The sequence below is a fragment of the Elephantulus edwardii genome, unplaced genomic scaffold (assembly GCF_000299155.1).
Source record: "Elephantulus edwardii isolate Elephantulus edwardi_28Jun2011 unplaced genomic scaffold, EleEdw1.0 scaffold00065, whole genome shotgun sequence".
Classification (NCBI taxonomy): Eukaryota; Metazoa; Chordata; class Mammalia; order Macroscelidea; family Macroscelididae; genus Elephantulus; species Elephantulus edwardii.
Genome location: NW_006399815.1, coordinates 16,643,665 through 16,661,284, shown reverse-complemented (window position 1 = coordinate 16,661,284; position 17,620 = coordinate 16,643,665). Strand labels below are relative to the sequence as shown.

The window sequence follows — 17,620 nt, the reverse complement described above, 5'->3', positions numbered from 1 at the left end:
TCCTTAAAAATATCTTGCATTGATGTAGTTATAGGAACTTGTCCAATAAATTACATACAGATCTCCTTAAGAATATTTAATAAATAGATTGACAGATAAAACTTTCAAAAGTTAAAAGCAAAACAAAACTCTTATACATACTATTGATTTATGTATATATCTGAATTAGATGAATTTGGTTTCATCCAGTTTTAGAACATATGTTAAATTAGTTATTGTGGTTTCATCCTTGACATGCCCCATCCCCAGGTCCATTTCCTACAAAGCATCTAGGGATCTTATTGGCATTTAGTGAAACTATGTTTCTCTTCTAATTAAAAGAAATCTGAAAGGACTACACACTTTATTTCAAATATATAAGTACTTTTTAAAAACTATAAAAGGAAAAACTTATCTTGAAGTTCCTTTTCTACAATAATAGTTCTCAAAAACTGGAATACACTTGAGAACTTTTACATTAATATGTAAAAGTTTTCAATCTGTTACTTTTTCTGCATTTTACTCTAGAAAATCTCCCAAAACTTAAGGTACCTAAGATTTATTGGTCTTACTTATATATAGTTTTAACCAAAGAAAGCACTTGATTACACAGTCTAATAAATAGCAAAATGGAAAAGAAATGCAGGGGACATTACAAGAGATGAAAAAAGTGCATGTAAGCAGTTAACAAACAAAAATCAGCTCATTCAATTTTTATGCTAGTTACTATTCATAATCTTCGTTGCATTTAGAAAAGTTTAAATTGCATTTAGTATGTTGTTGTTGCTAGTTGTCATCCAGTCAAGGAGGACTCATGGCGACCTTATGAAAAGCAGTACCTGCATCCTATCTAATTCTATCTTCACCGTCTCTGATAAAGCAAAAATATGTAAAAGCATTTGTAAGTATTTCCATCTTAAATTTTTAAAGTAAGACATTTGTGCTAGCCCAAATGATATATTCTGAAATCTATAAAAACAACCTAAATAGAGAAGGTTTTTTTGCTAGACTCTTCCAAATAGCAACTGTATAATTTCTATCTGAAATGTTGGTTTTCAGAAACAGAAATTTTGTTGATTTTTTATGTGTTTTCCCCCCCTCAATTACATTAAAATGTGAAATTAAAGGGTTCTATTCACCTTTTCTATTTGGTAAAGAGTAAAGAGGTTTAGAGTTATCAGAATTCATTCTGATATTCTACATTTGAAAACTTTCATTTCAGACACATGGCATGGTCCACAAAGAATTATAATCAGAAATAATTTTCTTTCTTTTGGGTATCAACTGAAATCAGATAATACAATCACATCTGAGTAATTCCAATGGGATTAATGAGGGAGATAGAGATATGTGAGCAGGAAATAGAAAAACAACAAAAGATAGGGCAGAACCCTGGAACTAATGGCCACAGGGGAGAATGAACCCTCGGTCTAAGAGAACTAGAAAAGAACAGTTGCCTAGATTGGCAGAAAAATGTAGGGAGGAAGAACAGGCTGTTTTGAAGAAACTCAGATGAAAAACAAAGCCAGCTTGAAGTAAAGTTGCAGTGGAGGACCTAAGGAAAATAAATATTCATCATTCCCTTCCCACCTGGAATTCTTATTCAAGAGCTTAGAGGTCAGAGTCTATGAAGTAAACAAGGTAGCCTTCTGCATCACCAAACAGGACTGACAACAATGAAGAGTGAATCAGGAGGGACAGACAGGAGATATCAAGCATCTTCCACTACTAAGGTTTTTCTCACTTCACTAAGTGCATGTACAGTTTAGTGTTGGTGCAAGAGGAAGAAGTACCCAGTAGAAAGAGAAGTAAGTCAAGTCAGGTTTCTCTATGGAAGAGATGTCTAAGTTGAATCTAGAAAGTTTTCAGTAGGCAAGAATAGGAAGGGAAAATTATGTTTTCGACAGGAGTACCAGCAAATAAAAAGGTTAGGAAACATTAAAAATATATTACTTTGAATATGATCAAAACAAAGCAGAGTAATCATACAGGAGAGTGATGAAAAGGGAAGGTTCAAAATCCACCATATTAGAAAGAGTAGGTATAGTGGGATTTCATAAGGGAACAGAAAGTATGGGCACCGAATTGGTTAAGTCTCTTCAGAAGGTAGTGGAAAGACAGAGAAACTGAATCAAGTGCCAAAATCCCTAATTACACTGAGGAAAGCAATTGGGAGACCATTTCAGTTGTCCAAGAGGGAGGAGAGGGGCATGTTTGATGACATTAGATCATGTGCCTTATAAAAAGGAGCAAGGCTAGGTGCCATTGATCAGACCATGACTCAAAGTGACCCTACGAACAACAGATCTAAAACTTGCTCTTTTATTCTGTACCATCCTCACAATCTTCACCATACTGTTGATGGATTCACAGTGCTTTTGAGGGTCTTCCACTCTTTTTCTACCTCTCTGTAATTCCCAGCAAAATGCATTTTTCCAAGAACTGAACCCTCTTGAAAACATGCCCAAAGTATGTGAAAGGAAGTTTCACGATCCTTGCTTTTAAAGAACCCTCTAAGTTGCACTTCATCCAAGGCAGATTTATGTATTCTTTTGTTGGTCCATGGTGTAGTCACTGCTCTTTGCCAACATCACAAACCAAAAGGAATAATAGTGCCTATTTAATGAACACATGTCAGTAAAACTACTTAAATTATTACTGAATGGATTTAGCTGGTATAGAAAGGCCCAATCTCTAAAGCTATCTTCTATCATAATAGCAGCATGTAGCCATTTTTTTTTTTGCACCAAAGTCTTTATTTCTATTTTTTATGTCAGTTTCAGAAACAAATAAGATTTAACTAAACTCTAAGCTAACCGAAAATCTACCATGAAATATATCCCAATTATATTATAAAAGCATACTGGTCTCAAAATAACGAGACTAACTGCTATTGGATTATTTCCACCTCACTCACTGCAACCCTCCATCATGTTTCCCAAGCTGTAAATAGCAATGGGAGAAGAAAACCTATCTTTCTCCCAAGGAGCTACTCGTGGATTCTGATCATTGCAGAAGTATATCCTTCAGGTTAGCAGCACAACTCCTCATGTACTTCTCTACTGTGTTTAGAGACTGTTGTGGCAGTCCATGGAATGTTCAATACTCTTCTCTAGCACCAAAAGTCAAAGGCATCAATTCTTCTTCTGTCATCTTTATACATTGTCCAGTTCTCTACAGCTCTTGCAAGTAACTGTGAAGACCATGGCCTGTATCACACCTTAGTCTCTAGACTAGTACCTTTGCTTTTCAGCACTCTAGAGAGGCCTTCAAATTGTACCCTGAGCAAATTGTATGAAGCAAAACATGGCATCAGGATTGGAGGTAGACTCATCAATAACCTACATTATATTGATGACACAACTTTGCTTGCTGAAAGTGAGAAGGGCCTGAACCGCTTGCTGCAGAAGATCAAAGAATACAGCCTTCAATATTAATTGCATCTCAATGTTAAGAAAACAAAAATTCTCACCATTGGCCCAATAGGCAACATCATGATAGATGGGAAAAAATATTGAAACTGTCAACAATTTCTTCTTAATTGGTTCCACAGTCAACACCCTTGGTAGTCAGGAGATGAGGAGAAACACTCCACTATTAAAGTCTGCAGTCATGAACCTCTCCAAATCATTGAGGAGCAATGATGTTAGTTTGAGGATTCAGAAGTGTCTGATTTGGGCTATGGTCTTTCCAATTCCTTGCTGGGCAATGTACATGAATGACAGAAGAAGAATTGATGCCTGGAACTGTGATGATTCAAGTACTAAATATCCCACAGACTGTCAAAAGAACAAACAGATATGTCTTGAGAAAGGTGCAAAGTTCTTCTTAGAGGCAAAAATGATATAACTTTATCTCATATACTTTGAGCATGTTGCTAGGATAGTCTATTCCTTGGATAGGGACATGATGCTTGGAAAGGTGGAAGGTCAGCAAAAGAGAGGAAGACCTTCAAGCAGTTGGATTAATACAGTGACTGGAGCAATGGGCTCAAGTATCTCAGAGATGGAGTGGTTGGCACAGCATAGGACAGGGTATCAGATCTGTTGTTCATATAGTCACTATGAATTGTACTCAACTTGTTGGCACTTAACAATAACAGCAACATATGTTATAGCTAAGGCTTTCTCTGTAATAGAACCATCAGTTGGTTATCATGGCAGAAGTTTCTCAAAGATGCTGGAGCATGTGACCTTCTTTCTGATGATCTACTCATAGTTGTCATAGAGCCAGTCCCTGACTCATAGAAACTCCATGAATAATAGGCTGAGCTATTGTGATCCAGAGGGGTTTCACTGACTGTCTTTTTGGAGTGATTTTTCTTCCTAGTCTGTATTAGTCTAGAAGCTCCTCTGAAACCTGTTTGAAATAACAACACAATAGCCCTGAGACATTATCCTGACCTTTAAGTGAAAACTCAGAGATCTGCTTGCCATTTTGTGCAGTCAAGTTGGAACTCATAGCTGACCCTATGAGGATGTCAACTACATGAAAGGAGTCTTCCCATATTTCTCCCAAGAAGCAGCTGGTGAATTTGAACCAATTGTTTTGGGATTGCAGGATAGCCAAGGGCAAATTAAAATTACATGGTTAGGTGCAGGAATGACATCCACTACCTAAACAACATGCCTCTGGAAAGTCTACAAACATAGAGAAATGATCATAGTTTTAAAACAAGGTTCAGGTCTTTTGTTCATGGAGTTGCTATGAGTCGTGCTAAACTCAATGGCAATCAGAAACGGCAATGGGTTTAAAGAAATATGCTAAAAATTGTGTAATAAAAGATATTGCTTCTAACTAAAATATATTACTTCAAACTCAAATAGTACATTTAGTACTTCGAATGTTTGACACAATCAGCACAATAGTTTCTTTGTATTTTTTATGTCAAGGCCTACTTTTTCAAATAATACTTGACAGATGTTTAGTTAGAAGATAATAGATTCAGACTTATTTTATAACTGAAAACCAGGTCAATGTGGTTATACACATGTACTTTCCTTTCTTGTGAACATTTTTTTAAGTGTCTAGAACATGGTTGATACTGAAAAAGTGTTTACTGAATACATGAGTAAATAAATAAATAAAACAAAAACTGTTTTTACACAGGATAAAGACACCTTTGTCATACAATCTCAAAAATTAATAATTCTTATATTAATCCTCGTTTTAAACAATTTCTCAGTGATTGAATCATAAATGAAAAATGTTTAATATTAATTAATTTTGAACACAGAATTCAGGCAAATTTAAAAAGTTATTTCAAATTTATAATTAATAATACAAGTTTACAATATATAGCCAATGTTAGACAGGTCTTAGCTGAAAACAGAGTACCAGAATAATGTCTATTTGTTTTTCATTGACTATTCAAAGGCATTTGACTGTGTGGAACACATCAAATTGTGGCTAACCTTGAGTAAGATAGGAATCCCTGAACACTTGATTATCCTTATGGAAAAACCTATAGTTAGACCAGGAGGCAGATGTCAGAAAAGAGCAAAGAAACACTGCATGGTTCAAAACCATTAATGGTGTACACCAGGAATGCATCCTATCTCTGTATCTTTACAGTCTACATGTGGAACAGATCTTCCGGGAGGCTGGGCTCTATGAGAAGCAATGTGACATCAGGATTGGAGGAACACTCATCAACAACCTCCATAATGCAGATGACACAATCTTGCTTGCTGAAACTGAGCAGGACGTGAAACATTTGCTGCAGAAGGTCAAGGGCAACATTTAATATGGATTGACGCTCAACATCAAAAAAGCAAAGATTCTTACCATTGGGCCAATTGGCAGTATCCTGATAGTGATAAATTGAGATTTTAACAGCTTCAGCTTGCTTGGCTCCACAATCAACATCCTTGGTACCAGCAGCCAGGAAATCAAAACATGAATAGCACTGGGAAAAAATCTTCTGTTAGGAACCTCTCCAGAATACTGAAGAGCAACAATGTCAGTTTGGAGACTGATCCAAGCCATGGTATCTGCAATTACTTGCTATGCATCAGAGAGCTGTATAATGACTAAGTATGATAGAAGTAGAATCATTGTCCTTGAATTGTGATTGTGGTGCTGGAGAAGAGTACTGAATATGGGCTGCTAGGAGAACAAAGAAGTTCTTCCTAGAGAGGTTGAAACCACACTACTACTTGGAGGCAAAGATTTTGAAGCTCCATCTGACATACTTTGGACATGTTTCAAGGAGGGACCAGTCCTTGGAGAAGCAGCTCATGCTTGGAAGGGTGGAGGGACAGTACAACAGAGAAGAATCCTGGATAAGATGGATTGACTCAGTGGCTGAGGTAGTGGCAACAGGTGTGTCAGAGATAATGAAGTTGGCTCAAGATAGCAAGGTTCAGAGCAGTTGTACATAGGGTCTCCACGAGTCAGAGTTGACTTGATGGCAAATAACAAGGAGAAAAAGATCTATATTTTTTAAGTCTAATCAATAAAAATTAAAATAATTCTGACTACTTTTAAATATAAATTTGTGTCATATATTGATAATTTTTTTCTAATGGAAGTTGCTGATGTCGATAAAGTAGAACTGCATATACTTACTGATTTATAGTCAAATGGATACTCACTGCCTTTCCTCCCTCTGTAATAGTGGTAAATTTGCACTAACATACATTTTCATACTTCATCTTCTATAAAAATTTGCTACCTTTTTGGTTCAACAAATATTTATTAATTACTAAGAACTTACATGTACTGCAAGGGGGATGCAAGATAATTTCCGTTTTCTAAAAGTTTACAGTCACATGACAAACAAGATAAATATCTAGAGAATGTTTGAGTAAGGCAAACAATGCTCTCTTATGATTCAGCACCTACTAGTTCCTTTATGTTTCCCTTGCCACCTGTCTCACACTCAGAACACTAGAAATCATTGCCTTAGAGTCAGTTTTAATTCATAGTATCTCTCCACAAGTTTCTGTGGCTGTGAATTCCATTTTTTCCCTTAATGTCACTGTGGGATTCGAACTGCCAGAGATCTCAGCTAAACTAACACATGAGTTAGAAGTCTATTGGTTTTATTACATTTCACAAATCCCCACTCCTATCCACTGTACAAGCAAAGGAAGGATGGGCAATCTCCTCCTGTATGATTCACTGCTCCTGAAAATCTGCCAGAGGTTTAGCTATGGGTCGATTCTGACCTTATGGTAAACAACAATAATCCACTCTACACACAATGCTGTCATATGCAATAATAGCTCCACTAATTTATTTCTCTTGATAAAAATAAAATAAAGGTAAAAAAATAAAATAAAGGTGACTTGAAGGCACATAACAACAACAAGGCTTTAAAAGAAGGCGTGTCTAACAATAAACAAATGGATTGAAAAAGTATGCTACATTCACATAGAATAGAATAGAATAGAATAGAATAGAATAGAATAGAATAGAATAGAATAGAATACTATGCAGCATGTAAGAACAATGATTTTGGAAATTACTACCTAAGTTGGAAGGGTCTGGGAAGCATTATGTTAGGTGAACTAATTCAGTCCCATAAGGACAAATGCTGTATAAGACCATTGTTGTAGAAATAGGAGATTAACTACTTATCTTAGTATGAGGACCCAAGGAGGGGAAGGGCAGGAACAGAAGGATGATGATGGGCAGGGGGATAATCATAGGGGCGCACAATCTGATGGTAGTGGGAAGGGTGGGTAAAGGAAATGGGAAAGATCGGGTGTGAAAAACAATGTGTATGAACTTCATAATATAAAATATTCATAGTATAAAATAAAAATTTTATTTTTTTAAAAAAAGAAGGAACTCTGGTGGCCCAGTGCGTAGAAGCTGCACTGCAATCCCAGAGACTCATTGTTCAAATCTACCAGATGTTCCACAGGAGAAAGATGGGCAGTCTTCTACTGTGCAATTTAGTGCCTCTGAAAACATGCTGGAGGGTCAGGTATGGGTTGGCTCTGACTTAATGGCAAACAGCAATAACAATGTGACTTTAAAGAGAGAGCTCTGGAGGCCTAGTATGTAGGCAGTTGCACTGCTAACCCAAAGAGCACTTGTCTTACTTAACACCTCAGAAACCCACTGGAGTAGCTATGAACCAGTTCCAACCAAAAGGCAGTAAGATTTTTATTTTGATGACTTTAAAGATTCTCCAGAGTGTCCTTTATGTGTCATATTTATAGTCTGAGTCTTCTTCACTTTCTTCTCTTATTTCCCACTCAGTCCACTTTGTCCCCTGAAAATATTCTACACCATCTTAATTTACTTCCTTTTCATTATTCTATTTCCTCTTCAAGGATATTACCATCTTACTCCAGAATTATATCATTTTAAGGTAAATTTTAAATAGTATTTTCAAATAATATGTAATCTGTAGCAAAAAAAAAGTGTATGTGTGAGTGTGTGTCTGCCCACATATATGTGCACACAGATGTGGATTCATATATGTAGACAACTCAACATGTAGGGAAGTTAAGAGGAAAACATTATTTAGAATTATTCATATACTGCCATACACTATATTTTTAGTACATATTTAATAAAATCCTACCTTTGTAGATTTTTAAGATATAAACTCCATAACCCTGCAAAATTTATTTCTGAGAAATAGTTTTATATATCAAAAAAGAACATATATAAACCAATATGTGAGTAGAATTATTACTTACTGTGGTAGCACAATGAATATCTTTCCATACTGGGGCTTCCCTGGAGAGATCGGAGACTTCAAACAAATTATCAAGAATCACTTCCCCAATCATGTCATGTCTAGAAAATCTGTCAAAATCATATATACTGAAATGTAGTTTACGGTTGCTTAGTTGATCATATTCTACAGGGAATTGAAAGGTTTCATCAAATAGAGGATTTAAAGTCTTTCTGTGCACACGGGTCTGAAATTTCTTTTTCCTATCTGGAAGAAGATAGATCTTCACATAGGGATCAGATGTTCCTGTGAAGTCTTTAGCGGGGAGATCTAAGGCTTTAATAATTTTAACAACAAGAAGTTCATTTTCATAGTTATACTGGAGAGTAAAATTAAGTTTCCCACAAGTTTTTACATCTTCTGTCCTGTTGCCCTCAGAGTCAACTGATTTCTGTTTGTAGAGTTCAGGCTTTATCCTTCCAATGCTGGTTGTGGTTTCTCCTCTTTGTAGAACAGGTTCTGTCCCCGTGCTAAAGTCAACACTGGAAACCTGCATTTGCCTTGGTAGATGTCTTCGGAAAGAATTGTGGCTGTACACACATACAAACAAATGTAATTTAGGCAGATAGTTTGGATGATGCTGCTGTATATTTATATTGCAAAACTTCCCAAACCCCATGATAATTAAGTTATATAATCAATGAGCTACTTTTAATGAAGCAGAAATACAATATTCAAAGGAAAAGAAAGACCTGCTAAAATTATACAAGCACCAGACACACTTCATACATCACCTTTTTGAAAATTAGGATATATAACCATACAGAATTATTTAAAAAATATGATTATAGTAATCTACAAAATATAAATATCAATTATCTGAGCATGTTTAAATATCAGCATTGTGGAAACCAAAAGTGGATGGTTTCTCTTCATCTAGATATAGTATTATGTATTTTAAATTTCAGTGGCTACAATACAATTCTTATATTCAGTGTTAAAGAATTGCACTACAAATGTAAAGGTATGGGGTGTGAATCTAATAGTTGTTAGGATAGATAATTTCTTCCCATGTTATTTACTACTTCTAAAATCCCACTGGTGGGTCATGTATGGATTGGTTAGGACTTGACAATACATAGCAATAACTAATTTTTGAATACTTGAGATAATGAAATGAATACTTACTTTTAAATAGAATAGATAGCAGACAGGCAAAATGAGTTCTTCTTGTTTGCTGTCAAGTCGAGCATGACTCATAGTGAACCTATGAACGAAAGGCCTGAAGCCTTTCTATGACTATCATTGTTTCTCAAAGTTCATAGAGTTTCCAGAGGCATGTTCTTTAGGAAGTGGATGCCACTCCAGTTTCCAAACCACATGCCTCCGGAAACTCTATGAACTTGCAGAAACAATGACAGTTATAGAAAGGCTTCAGGCCTTTTGTCCATAGGGTCACTATGAGTTGTGCTCGACTTGATGACAATCAACAAGAACAACTATAGGAAGTCAAAACTAAATATTTGTACTAAACTGAATGCTATCAGGATGTGGGGGAGATGAAGTACAAGCTAGAATTCACCCTGAGGCACTAAGACAATCCTTACGGGTTTACCAGATTCATGTATTTGCTAACCCTTCCATCCTGAGTCTAGGGGAAGGTTTTCAATAGAAAGAGCTTGGCTTCATTTGCGTTGACTTCTCTTTGTGATTTATTTCCTGATAATTTTCAATAAAGATGCAGGGAAGCTGGAATGTGGGTCTTCAGTCAAGAACTGCTGGCCCCCTGTTTTTCATGCTCTCTGCTCTATCTCATTCCTGGCTGGCTGTCTCATTATTAAGAATTATAAAAATACTTTATTCTCGGTCTGCAACAAACAACAACTCAGTTTGTCACATTCTCTTATTTTGGATACTTGAAATAATGACATTAATATTTACTTTTAAATAGACTATATAGTGTAACAGGCAAAATAAGTACATTTTCCTTTTTTCCCAAAACAGAATTTCAGAAGCTCCAAGAATAAATGAATACAGATTTTTAAAGTTGAAATTAATATACTAGAATTTTAAAACAAAACCTGAGCTTTTGATGCTGTTATTATTAATGTAATTAATATTTTCTGAACATTGAATATGCCATCTTACTAATGTCTTGTGAGATCTGCTTCTCTTTCAATCCTCCATGGTTTCTGTATGAACTGTGACAACATAAGTATGTCCTCGAGGTTCAGTACTAGGTATTGTCTTCTTCCCAGGCTTGAATCTCACCTTCAGATTAATCATCAACTCTTAAATTCTAATTCTTTTGCAGCTGATAGGAGCCTAGGTATACTCTGGATATATACTTTATATTATCGTATTTTCAAAATCAAAGGAATATTTATAAACTGTTCTTGTTAAATCTCAATACCAAGCAAAGTCATCATTTTCTCACACTAGTAGCACTGTTATACAAGCTGTGAAATTAGGTCTACCATTTTTATCAGTCTTTTGTGCTTGAAAATATATAAATATATGTTAAATAAACTTTTCTTCACCAAATAAATTTAATTAATTTTCTAGTTTTTAATACTGCTTCCTTTTAAAAAGTCATTGAGTTCATTCCTCTCCATCTCCATTGCTATTTGGCCAACATCCTGAGAATCTTATACCTTGTATTTTGTTTTCCCTATTAAATTTCCACCAGCTTTATTTCTTCCTATTATACCTAACATCTACCCAGTACCCTATCAGGGCACTCAGCTAAAAAAAATGTTTACATATTTACATTATTTTCTTATTTATAGAGTCAGTTTTATACCTTGTACAATACTAAGTCATGTTGAGGTCATTGCTTAATTAATACTTGATTAACTGGTGTACATACACAGATTTATTTAGGCTGAATAAAAGCTAGTGAATATGCAGAAGTACTTAAGCATTTGAGAAGTAGTTAGGAATTGTTGGTCTTAGGAAGCAGCAAAGGCAAAGGGTAAAGATGGAATTAATGCTAGCTCTCTGCATACATGGGGTTACCATGAGTCGGAATGAACTCAGTGGCACCTGATTTATCTTCTAATTCATGAAGACAAGTCATGACTGTTTCACATATTGAAAGGTAACTAAATCCAAATTTGACTATAGCTAAGCAGCTCTTGTAGCTTAATGATTTTAGTATTTGTGCTAAAAATTTGAAGGTGCATGATTTGAATAAATGAACCTGCTCCACGGGAGAAAGGTGATTTACACCCACTCCCATGTGATTTACACTCTCTGAAAAGCTCCTGAAAGGTGAGCTTTGAGTTGATTCAAATTCAAAGGTTGTTGCTTTATGTGCCGTGGAGCCACCTGTCACTCATAGGACCCTTTGTATAACAGCCCTAAACCCTTTTCTATCCAGTGTCAATCTTATTGTCTCTAACACACCTATACCCATGACCCGAGTCACTGAATCAATCCAGGTACATATCAATAATGTCAACATCTTTATAAAGACACATATTTATATCACTTTCTCTCAGGTAAAGGAATTTCCTCCAATATGAATTTTATGTTGAGGGGACAGCATAAACCCCATTTTTTATAAACCCCCATTAATACCAGAAGCAGAAGTGGGCCATAAAAATTCTTAGCTTAAGGCAAACACAAATGCCCCGGGTAAGTCTTGTCTTACATTGCAAAGTAAAGAATTAACTAGTGTCTATGTGACACAAAAAGAGTAAAGGCGGGCAAAATAGCCAGCCCGTCAAAAGCCGACCCACATGACTGATCCCCTGACCCACCAACCATGATCTCAATCTCCCCGCCCCGACAGTGGCACCCAGGAAAGCCATAAAAGCAATTATGAGGGGGCACTCGGGGCTTTTTCCCTCGCCACCTTCTGAAGGAGGGAGAAAGTCTCCACATGTGGAATAAAGTGCTTATTTGTATTTACAAATGTGTGGATTAATTCTTTTGAGGGGCATTTCGTGGGCAGAACAATGTCATATATTTGAATTCCTGTAGAGCTCTAGGATTAAGACAGACTATGAAGTAGGATTGACCATCCACTTCTTAAAAAATAAGCCTCTGAAAACCTCTATGAACAGTAGAGGAAAATAGCTAATTAAACTATTAGAGGTAGATCCCAGACGGGAAGTCAATCAAAATTAAGAAAATTAGTGGCATGTGTTCTTAAATAACTAGAACATGAACAGTTTGTAGCTGGAATGTGGGGAAAATATAAATTGTGAAAAATTAAATGGAATGCATGAATATCTACATTCTAAGCATTATTGAGATGAGATGAGATGGACCAGCTTTGGCCACTCTGGATCACATAATCACATGGCACACTATGCTGGGAATGAAAAACAGAAGACAAATAGTGTTTTATTCAGAGTCAAAAAAGTCAATTTCAAGTTCTATCGTGAAATACAATGTTGGGAGTAATAGGATATTATCCATACACAAACGAAGAAGACCTGATAGTATGACTATTATTCAAATATATGCTCCTACATCTAGAGCCAAAGGGAAAAATTAAAAATTTTTACCAGATCTCGCAGTCCAAAATTAACTGAGCATGCAATCAAGATATGTTAATGACAACTGATGACTGGGATGTAAATGTTGGAAATGATAAAGAAGGAATAGTAGTTGCAAAGTATGGACCAGGTGACAGAAATGAGGCTAGAAAAAGAATGATCAAATTTTGTACGTTCAGTTATTTAGCCATTGTAAATACCTTTTAAAAAAAGAAAACACCACAATGATTTTATACATAGCCTCCATCTGATGGGCTGCTTAAGAATCAGGTTGTTTACAACTGTGGAAGGAATCGTAGGAGAAGCTCAATATCAGCAGTCAAAATGAGGCCAAGGGCATATTGTAGGTCAGACTATCAATTACACATATACAAGTTCAAACTGATGCCAAAAAGAACTTAAATAATTCTACAAGAAGGAAAGGGCAGCTTGAGAAGACAAAACAACATATCATAATGGAACACGCTGAGAGTTGGAATTGGACACTAAAAAGGCAAGAACTCACTCTGCATTTCTCATGCTGAGAGAACTGAAAAACAAATTTAAGCCTCAAGACACAGTACTGAAAGATACAGCTGGCCAATATATTGAATGACCCAGGAAACATCAAAAGATGTAGGGAATACATGGAATCACTGTACCAAAAATCCTCACTGACTGAAAAATTTCAGGAATAAATATATGAGTAGGATTTAGAAGAGACTGTGGCACCAAGGAGTCATTACTAATGTCAGATGGATCCTGGCTGAAAATAAAGAATATCAGAAGAATGTCTATTTAAACCTTCTTCACTATGCAAAGATTTTGACTGTGTGCATCATAACAAGTTATGGCTAATACTGAGAACAATGGAAATCCCAAAACATTTAATTTTGCTCATGTGAAACCTATGCCTAAATCAAGAGGCTGTTGTGTGAACTGGGCAACAGGTCACTTGTTGTTATCTGTCATCCAGTCACCTGCGACTCATAGCGACCCTATGTACAACATGCCACTCTTACAGTTTCTGACACATTTATCTTCATTAACCTAGTTACTGAATCAATCCATCTCGTTGAGGGCCGCCCTCTCTTGCACTGTCCCTCCATGCTCCCAAGAATAATGGCCCTCTTCAAAGACTGGTCCCTCCTTGCAACATGTTCAAAATATGTCAGACGGAGTTTCAGAATCTTTTACTTCAAGCATTAGTCTGGTTTCACCCCTTCCAGGATGAACTTCTTTGTTCTAACAGTCCGTGGTATACTCAATAATCTTTTCCAGCACCACAGCTCAAAGGCATCAATTCTTCTATCATCCCCAGTCATAGTCCAGCTTTCTGATGCATAACAAGTAATTGCAAAGACTATGCCCTGGATCAAGTGCACCTTAGTCTACAGACTGACATTACGTAGTTTAAAATTAAGAAGAGAACATGTCAGCGTTATATTTTTCTCTCATAGCTATTTAATCTGTATGTATGTATGTTGTTGTTATGTGGTGTCAAGTTGCCTGCAATTCATAGCGATCCTATGTACAACAGCTCTGAACCCTGTTCTATCATAAGCCAACGTTACAGTCTCTAGTATATCCATCTCCATTACCCCAGCCACTGAGTCAATCCATATTATTGAGGGTTGCCCTCCCAAGCATGATGTCCCTCTTCAAGGAATGGTCCATCCTTGCAACATGCTCAAATATGTCAGACGAAGCTTCAGAATCTTTTACTCCAAGGATTAGCCTAGTTTAACCCTCTTCAGGATGAACTTCTTTGTTATACTAGCAGACCATGGTATATTCAATATTCTTCTCCAGCTCCACAGCTCAAAGGCATCAATTCTTCTATTATCCCTAGTCATGGTCCAACTTTTTGATGCATAGTAAGTAATTGAAAAGACCATCACCTGGATCAGGTGCACCTTAGTCTTCAGACTGGTATAGTGGTTCTTCAGTACTTTGGAGAACTCTCTAACAGCAGACTTTCCCAATGTGATTCATCTTTTAATTTCCTGGAGTCTGATACCAAGAGCAGTGATTGTGAAGCCAAGCAAACTGAAGCTGTTAACAATCTCAATCTCTTAACTGTCTATCATGATGCTATCAATTGGCCCAGTGGTGAGAATTTTTGTTTTTTTGATGTTGAGCTTCAACCCATACTGAAAGCTGCAGTTCTTGACCTTTTGCAGCAAGTGCTTCAGGTCCTCCTCAGTTTCAGCAAGCAAGGCTGAATAAAGCAATCTGTATACTGAGCAAATTATTTGAGAAGCCGGACTCTATTAAAAAGAATGTAGCATTAATGTCAAAGGATGACTCATAAATAACCAGCATTAGGCAGATGACACACAGTCTTGCTTGCTGAAAGTGAGAAAAACTTGAAAGCAGTTGCTGTAGTAGATAAAATAATACAGTCTTCAATATGGATTGCATCTCAACATCAAGAAGATGAAGTTTTCTTACCACTTGACCTATAGATAGCATCATGATAGATGCAGAAAAGATTGACACTTTCAACAACTTCATCTTACTTAGAACCACAATTAATACCCTTGGTACTAGAAATCAGAAAATCAGATGTATTGCACTGGGAAAGTCTGTAATCAGGTACCTCTCCAAATTATTGAGGAATAATGATGTCAGTTTGAGGGCTAAGGAGCATCTGATTCAGGCCATGGTCTTTTTGAGCACTTGCTATGTATCTGAGAGCTAAAGACTGAATAAGGATGACAGAAGAAGAATTAATGTCTTTAAGCTGTAGTGTTGTAGAAGAGCACTGAACATCCCTTGGACTGCCAAAAGAATAAACAAGCATGTCTTAGAGAAAGTACAGTCAGAGTGTTCCTTGGAAGCAAAGACAAAGCTTCATCTCACATACTTGGACATGATGCTAAAAGAGGCTATTCCTTGCATAGAGCCATCAAGCTTCAAAAGGTAGAGGTTCAGCAGGAACAGGAAGACCTTCAGCCAGATGGACTGAGGACAGAGAGAATGCAGCTATGGGCTCAAGTATGACAGAGATGGTAAGGATGGCGATGGATTGGACAGGGTATCAGATCTGTTGTTCATATAGTCACTATGGGTCATATCATACTCTACATGATGGCACCTAATAATAACAACAACATTGGTTGTTGTGAACAAAAACTCCTGAGAATCTTATTTCTACCCTCATTGAGATGAATTGACTCAGTGACTGGGGTAACGTGGGTAGATGTGTCAGAGACAATGAGGTTGGCTCAGGATAAAGGAGGACACAGAGCTTTTGCACATAGGGTCGCTATGAGTTGCGAGCAACTTGATGGTAAATAACAAGAAGATTTATAATTTCACACTCAAGTGTGCTTATCAATATAATAAAACTGTAATCTTCTATCCCTTAAATCAGTAATTCTCTCTTTATGCCTCTGAATATAATTGTGCAGCTGTAAAGCCTTTTCTACAGGAATCAGAGTAGTAAGGTTTTTGTTCTAGTAAGCCCGTGCCCTAATTACAGGGTAAACAGTGCATATTCTAAGTCACAATTTAGCTAGTCAGTTAAGTGAAGGTTTAATTATTACAATGTTAAACTATTGCCATGACAACACAGATCTTTTCTTCTTGCAACCCCTCCCCCTTTACTTTTGGAATGACAGTCAGTAATGACAGCCAGTAAGTGACTATTTAGTTTCATGCAGATGTACTACTAATCACAGTACAGACCATTTGACTATTATTGATCCCATTCTTACCCTTTGAACATGGAAGGGCACTACTGAAGCACCATTACAAATGAAGGGAAAACGTTCTCCATCCCACCTGGAACATATGAGGATAACCAGATATAGTCAATATTATTTAGTGTTGGAAGAACATGATACATTCATTGTCAGATGCTGTGAAGTCAGTCCCAACTCACGGTAACCCCGTAACCACTGCCAAGTTCTGTACCATACTCACAATTGTTGCTGTTTGAGCCCATTGTTACAACTACTATTTCAATCTATCTCAATCAGAGTCTTGTTCTTTTTGCTAATTTTACTGAGCATGATATCCTGCTCCAGGGGCATGACTCCTGATACCATGCATGTGTATGTGAGATAAAGTCTAACCACCCTTGCTTCTAAGGAACATTCTAGGTGCATCCTTTTCAAAATAGATTTGTTTGCTCTCTGGGCTCTATGGTTTATGCAATGTTCTTTGCTGATACTATAAATCAAAGGTATCAATTCTTCAGTCTTCTTTAATCATTGATCAGCTTTCATATATGAAGTATTTAAAAATATAGCAGCTTGAGGAGGGCACACTCTAGCCCTCAAAGTGACATCTGTGCTTTCCAACATTTTAAAGAGGTATTTTACAATATATTTGTCCGTTGATATGCTTTTTTTTTTTTATCCACTGAATTCTTGGCTACTAATGCCATGAGCATTGATTATAAACTGAAGTAAAATGAAATTCTTGCAAATTCGATATTTTCTCCATTTATCATTATTTTAGTCATGAGACTATCTTCCCAAGGTTTAGATATAATTCATATTGAAAG

General features: G+C 36.4%; 1 protein-coding gene across 1 annotated transcript in view; it reads right to left on the bottom strand.

Annotated features, from left to right (window-relative positions):
- LOC102871492 (synaptotagmin-10-like) overlaps nucleotides 1-17,620 on the bottom strand; it is a 78,499-nt gene that overhangs the window by 22,316 nt on the left and 38,563 nt on the right. The window contains exon 3 of the mRNA XM_006888209.1: nucleotides 8,640-9,207. Coding sequence (XP_006888271.1) covers nucleotides 8,640-9,207 — 568 coding nt within the window. The remainder of the gene's footprint in view (nucleotides 1-8,639; nucleotides 9,208-17,620) is intronic.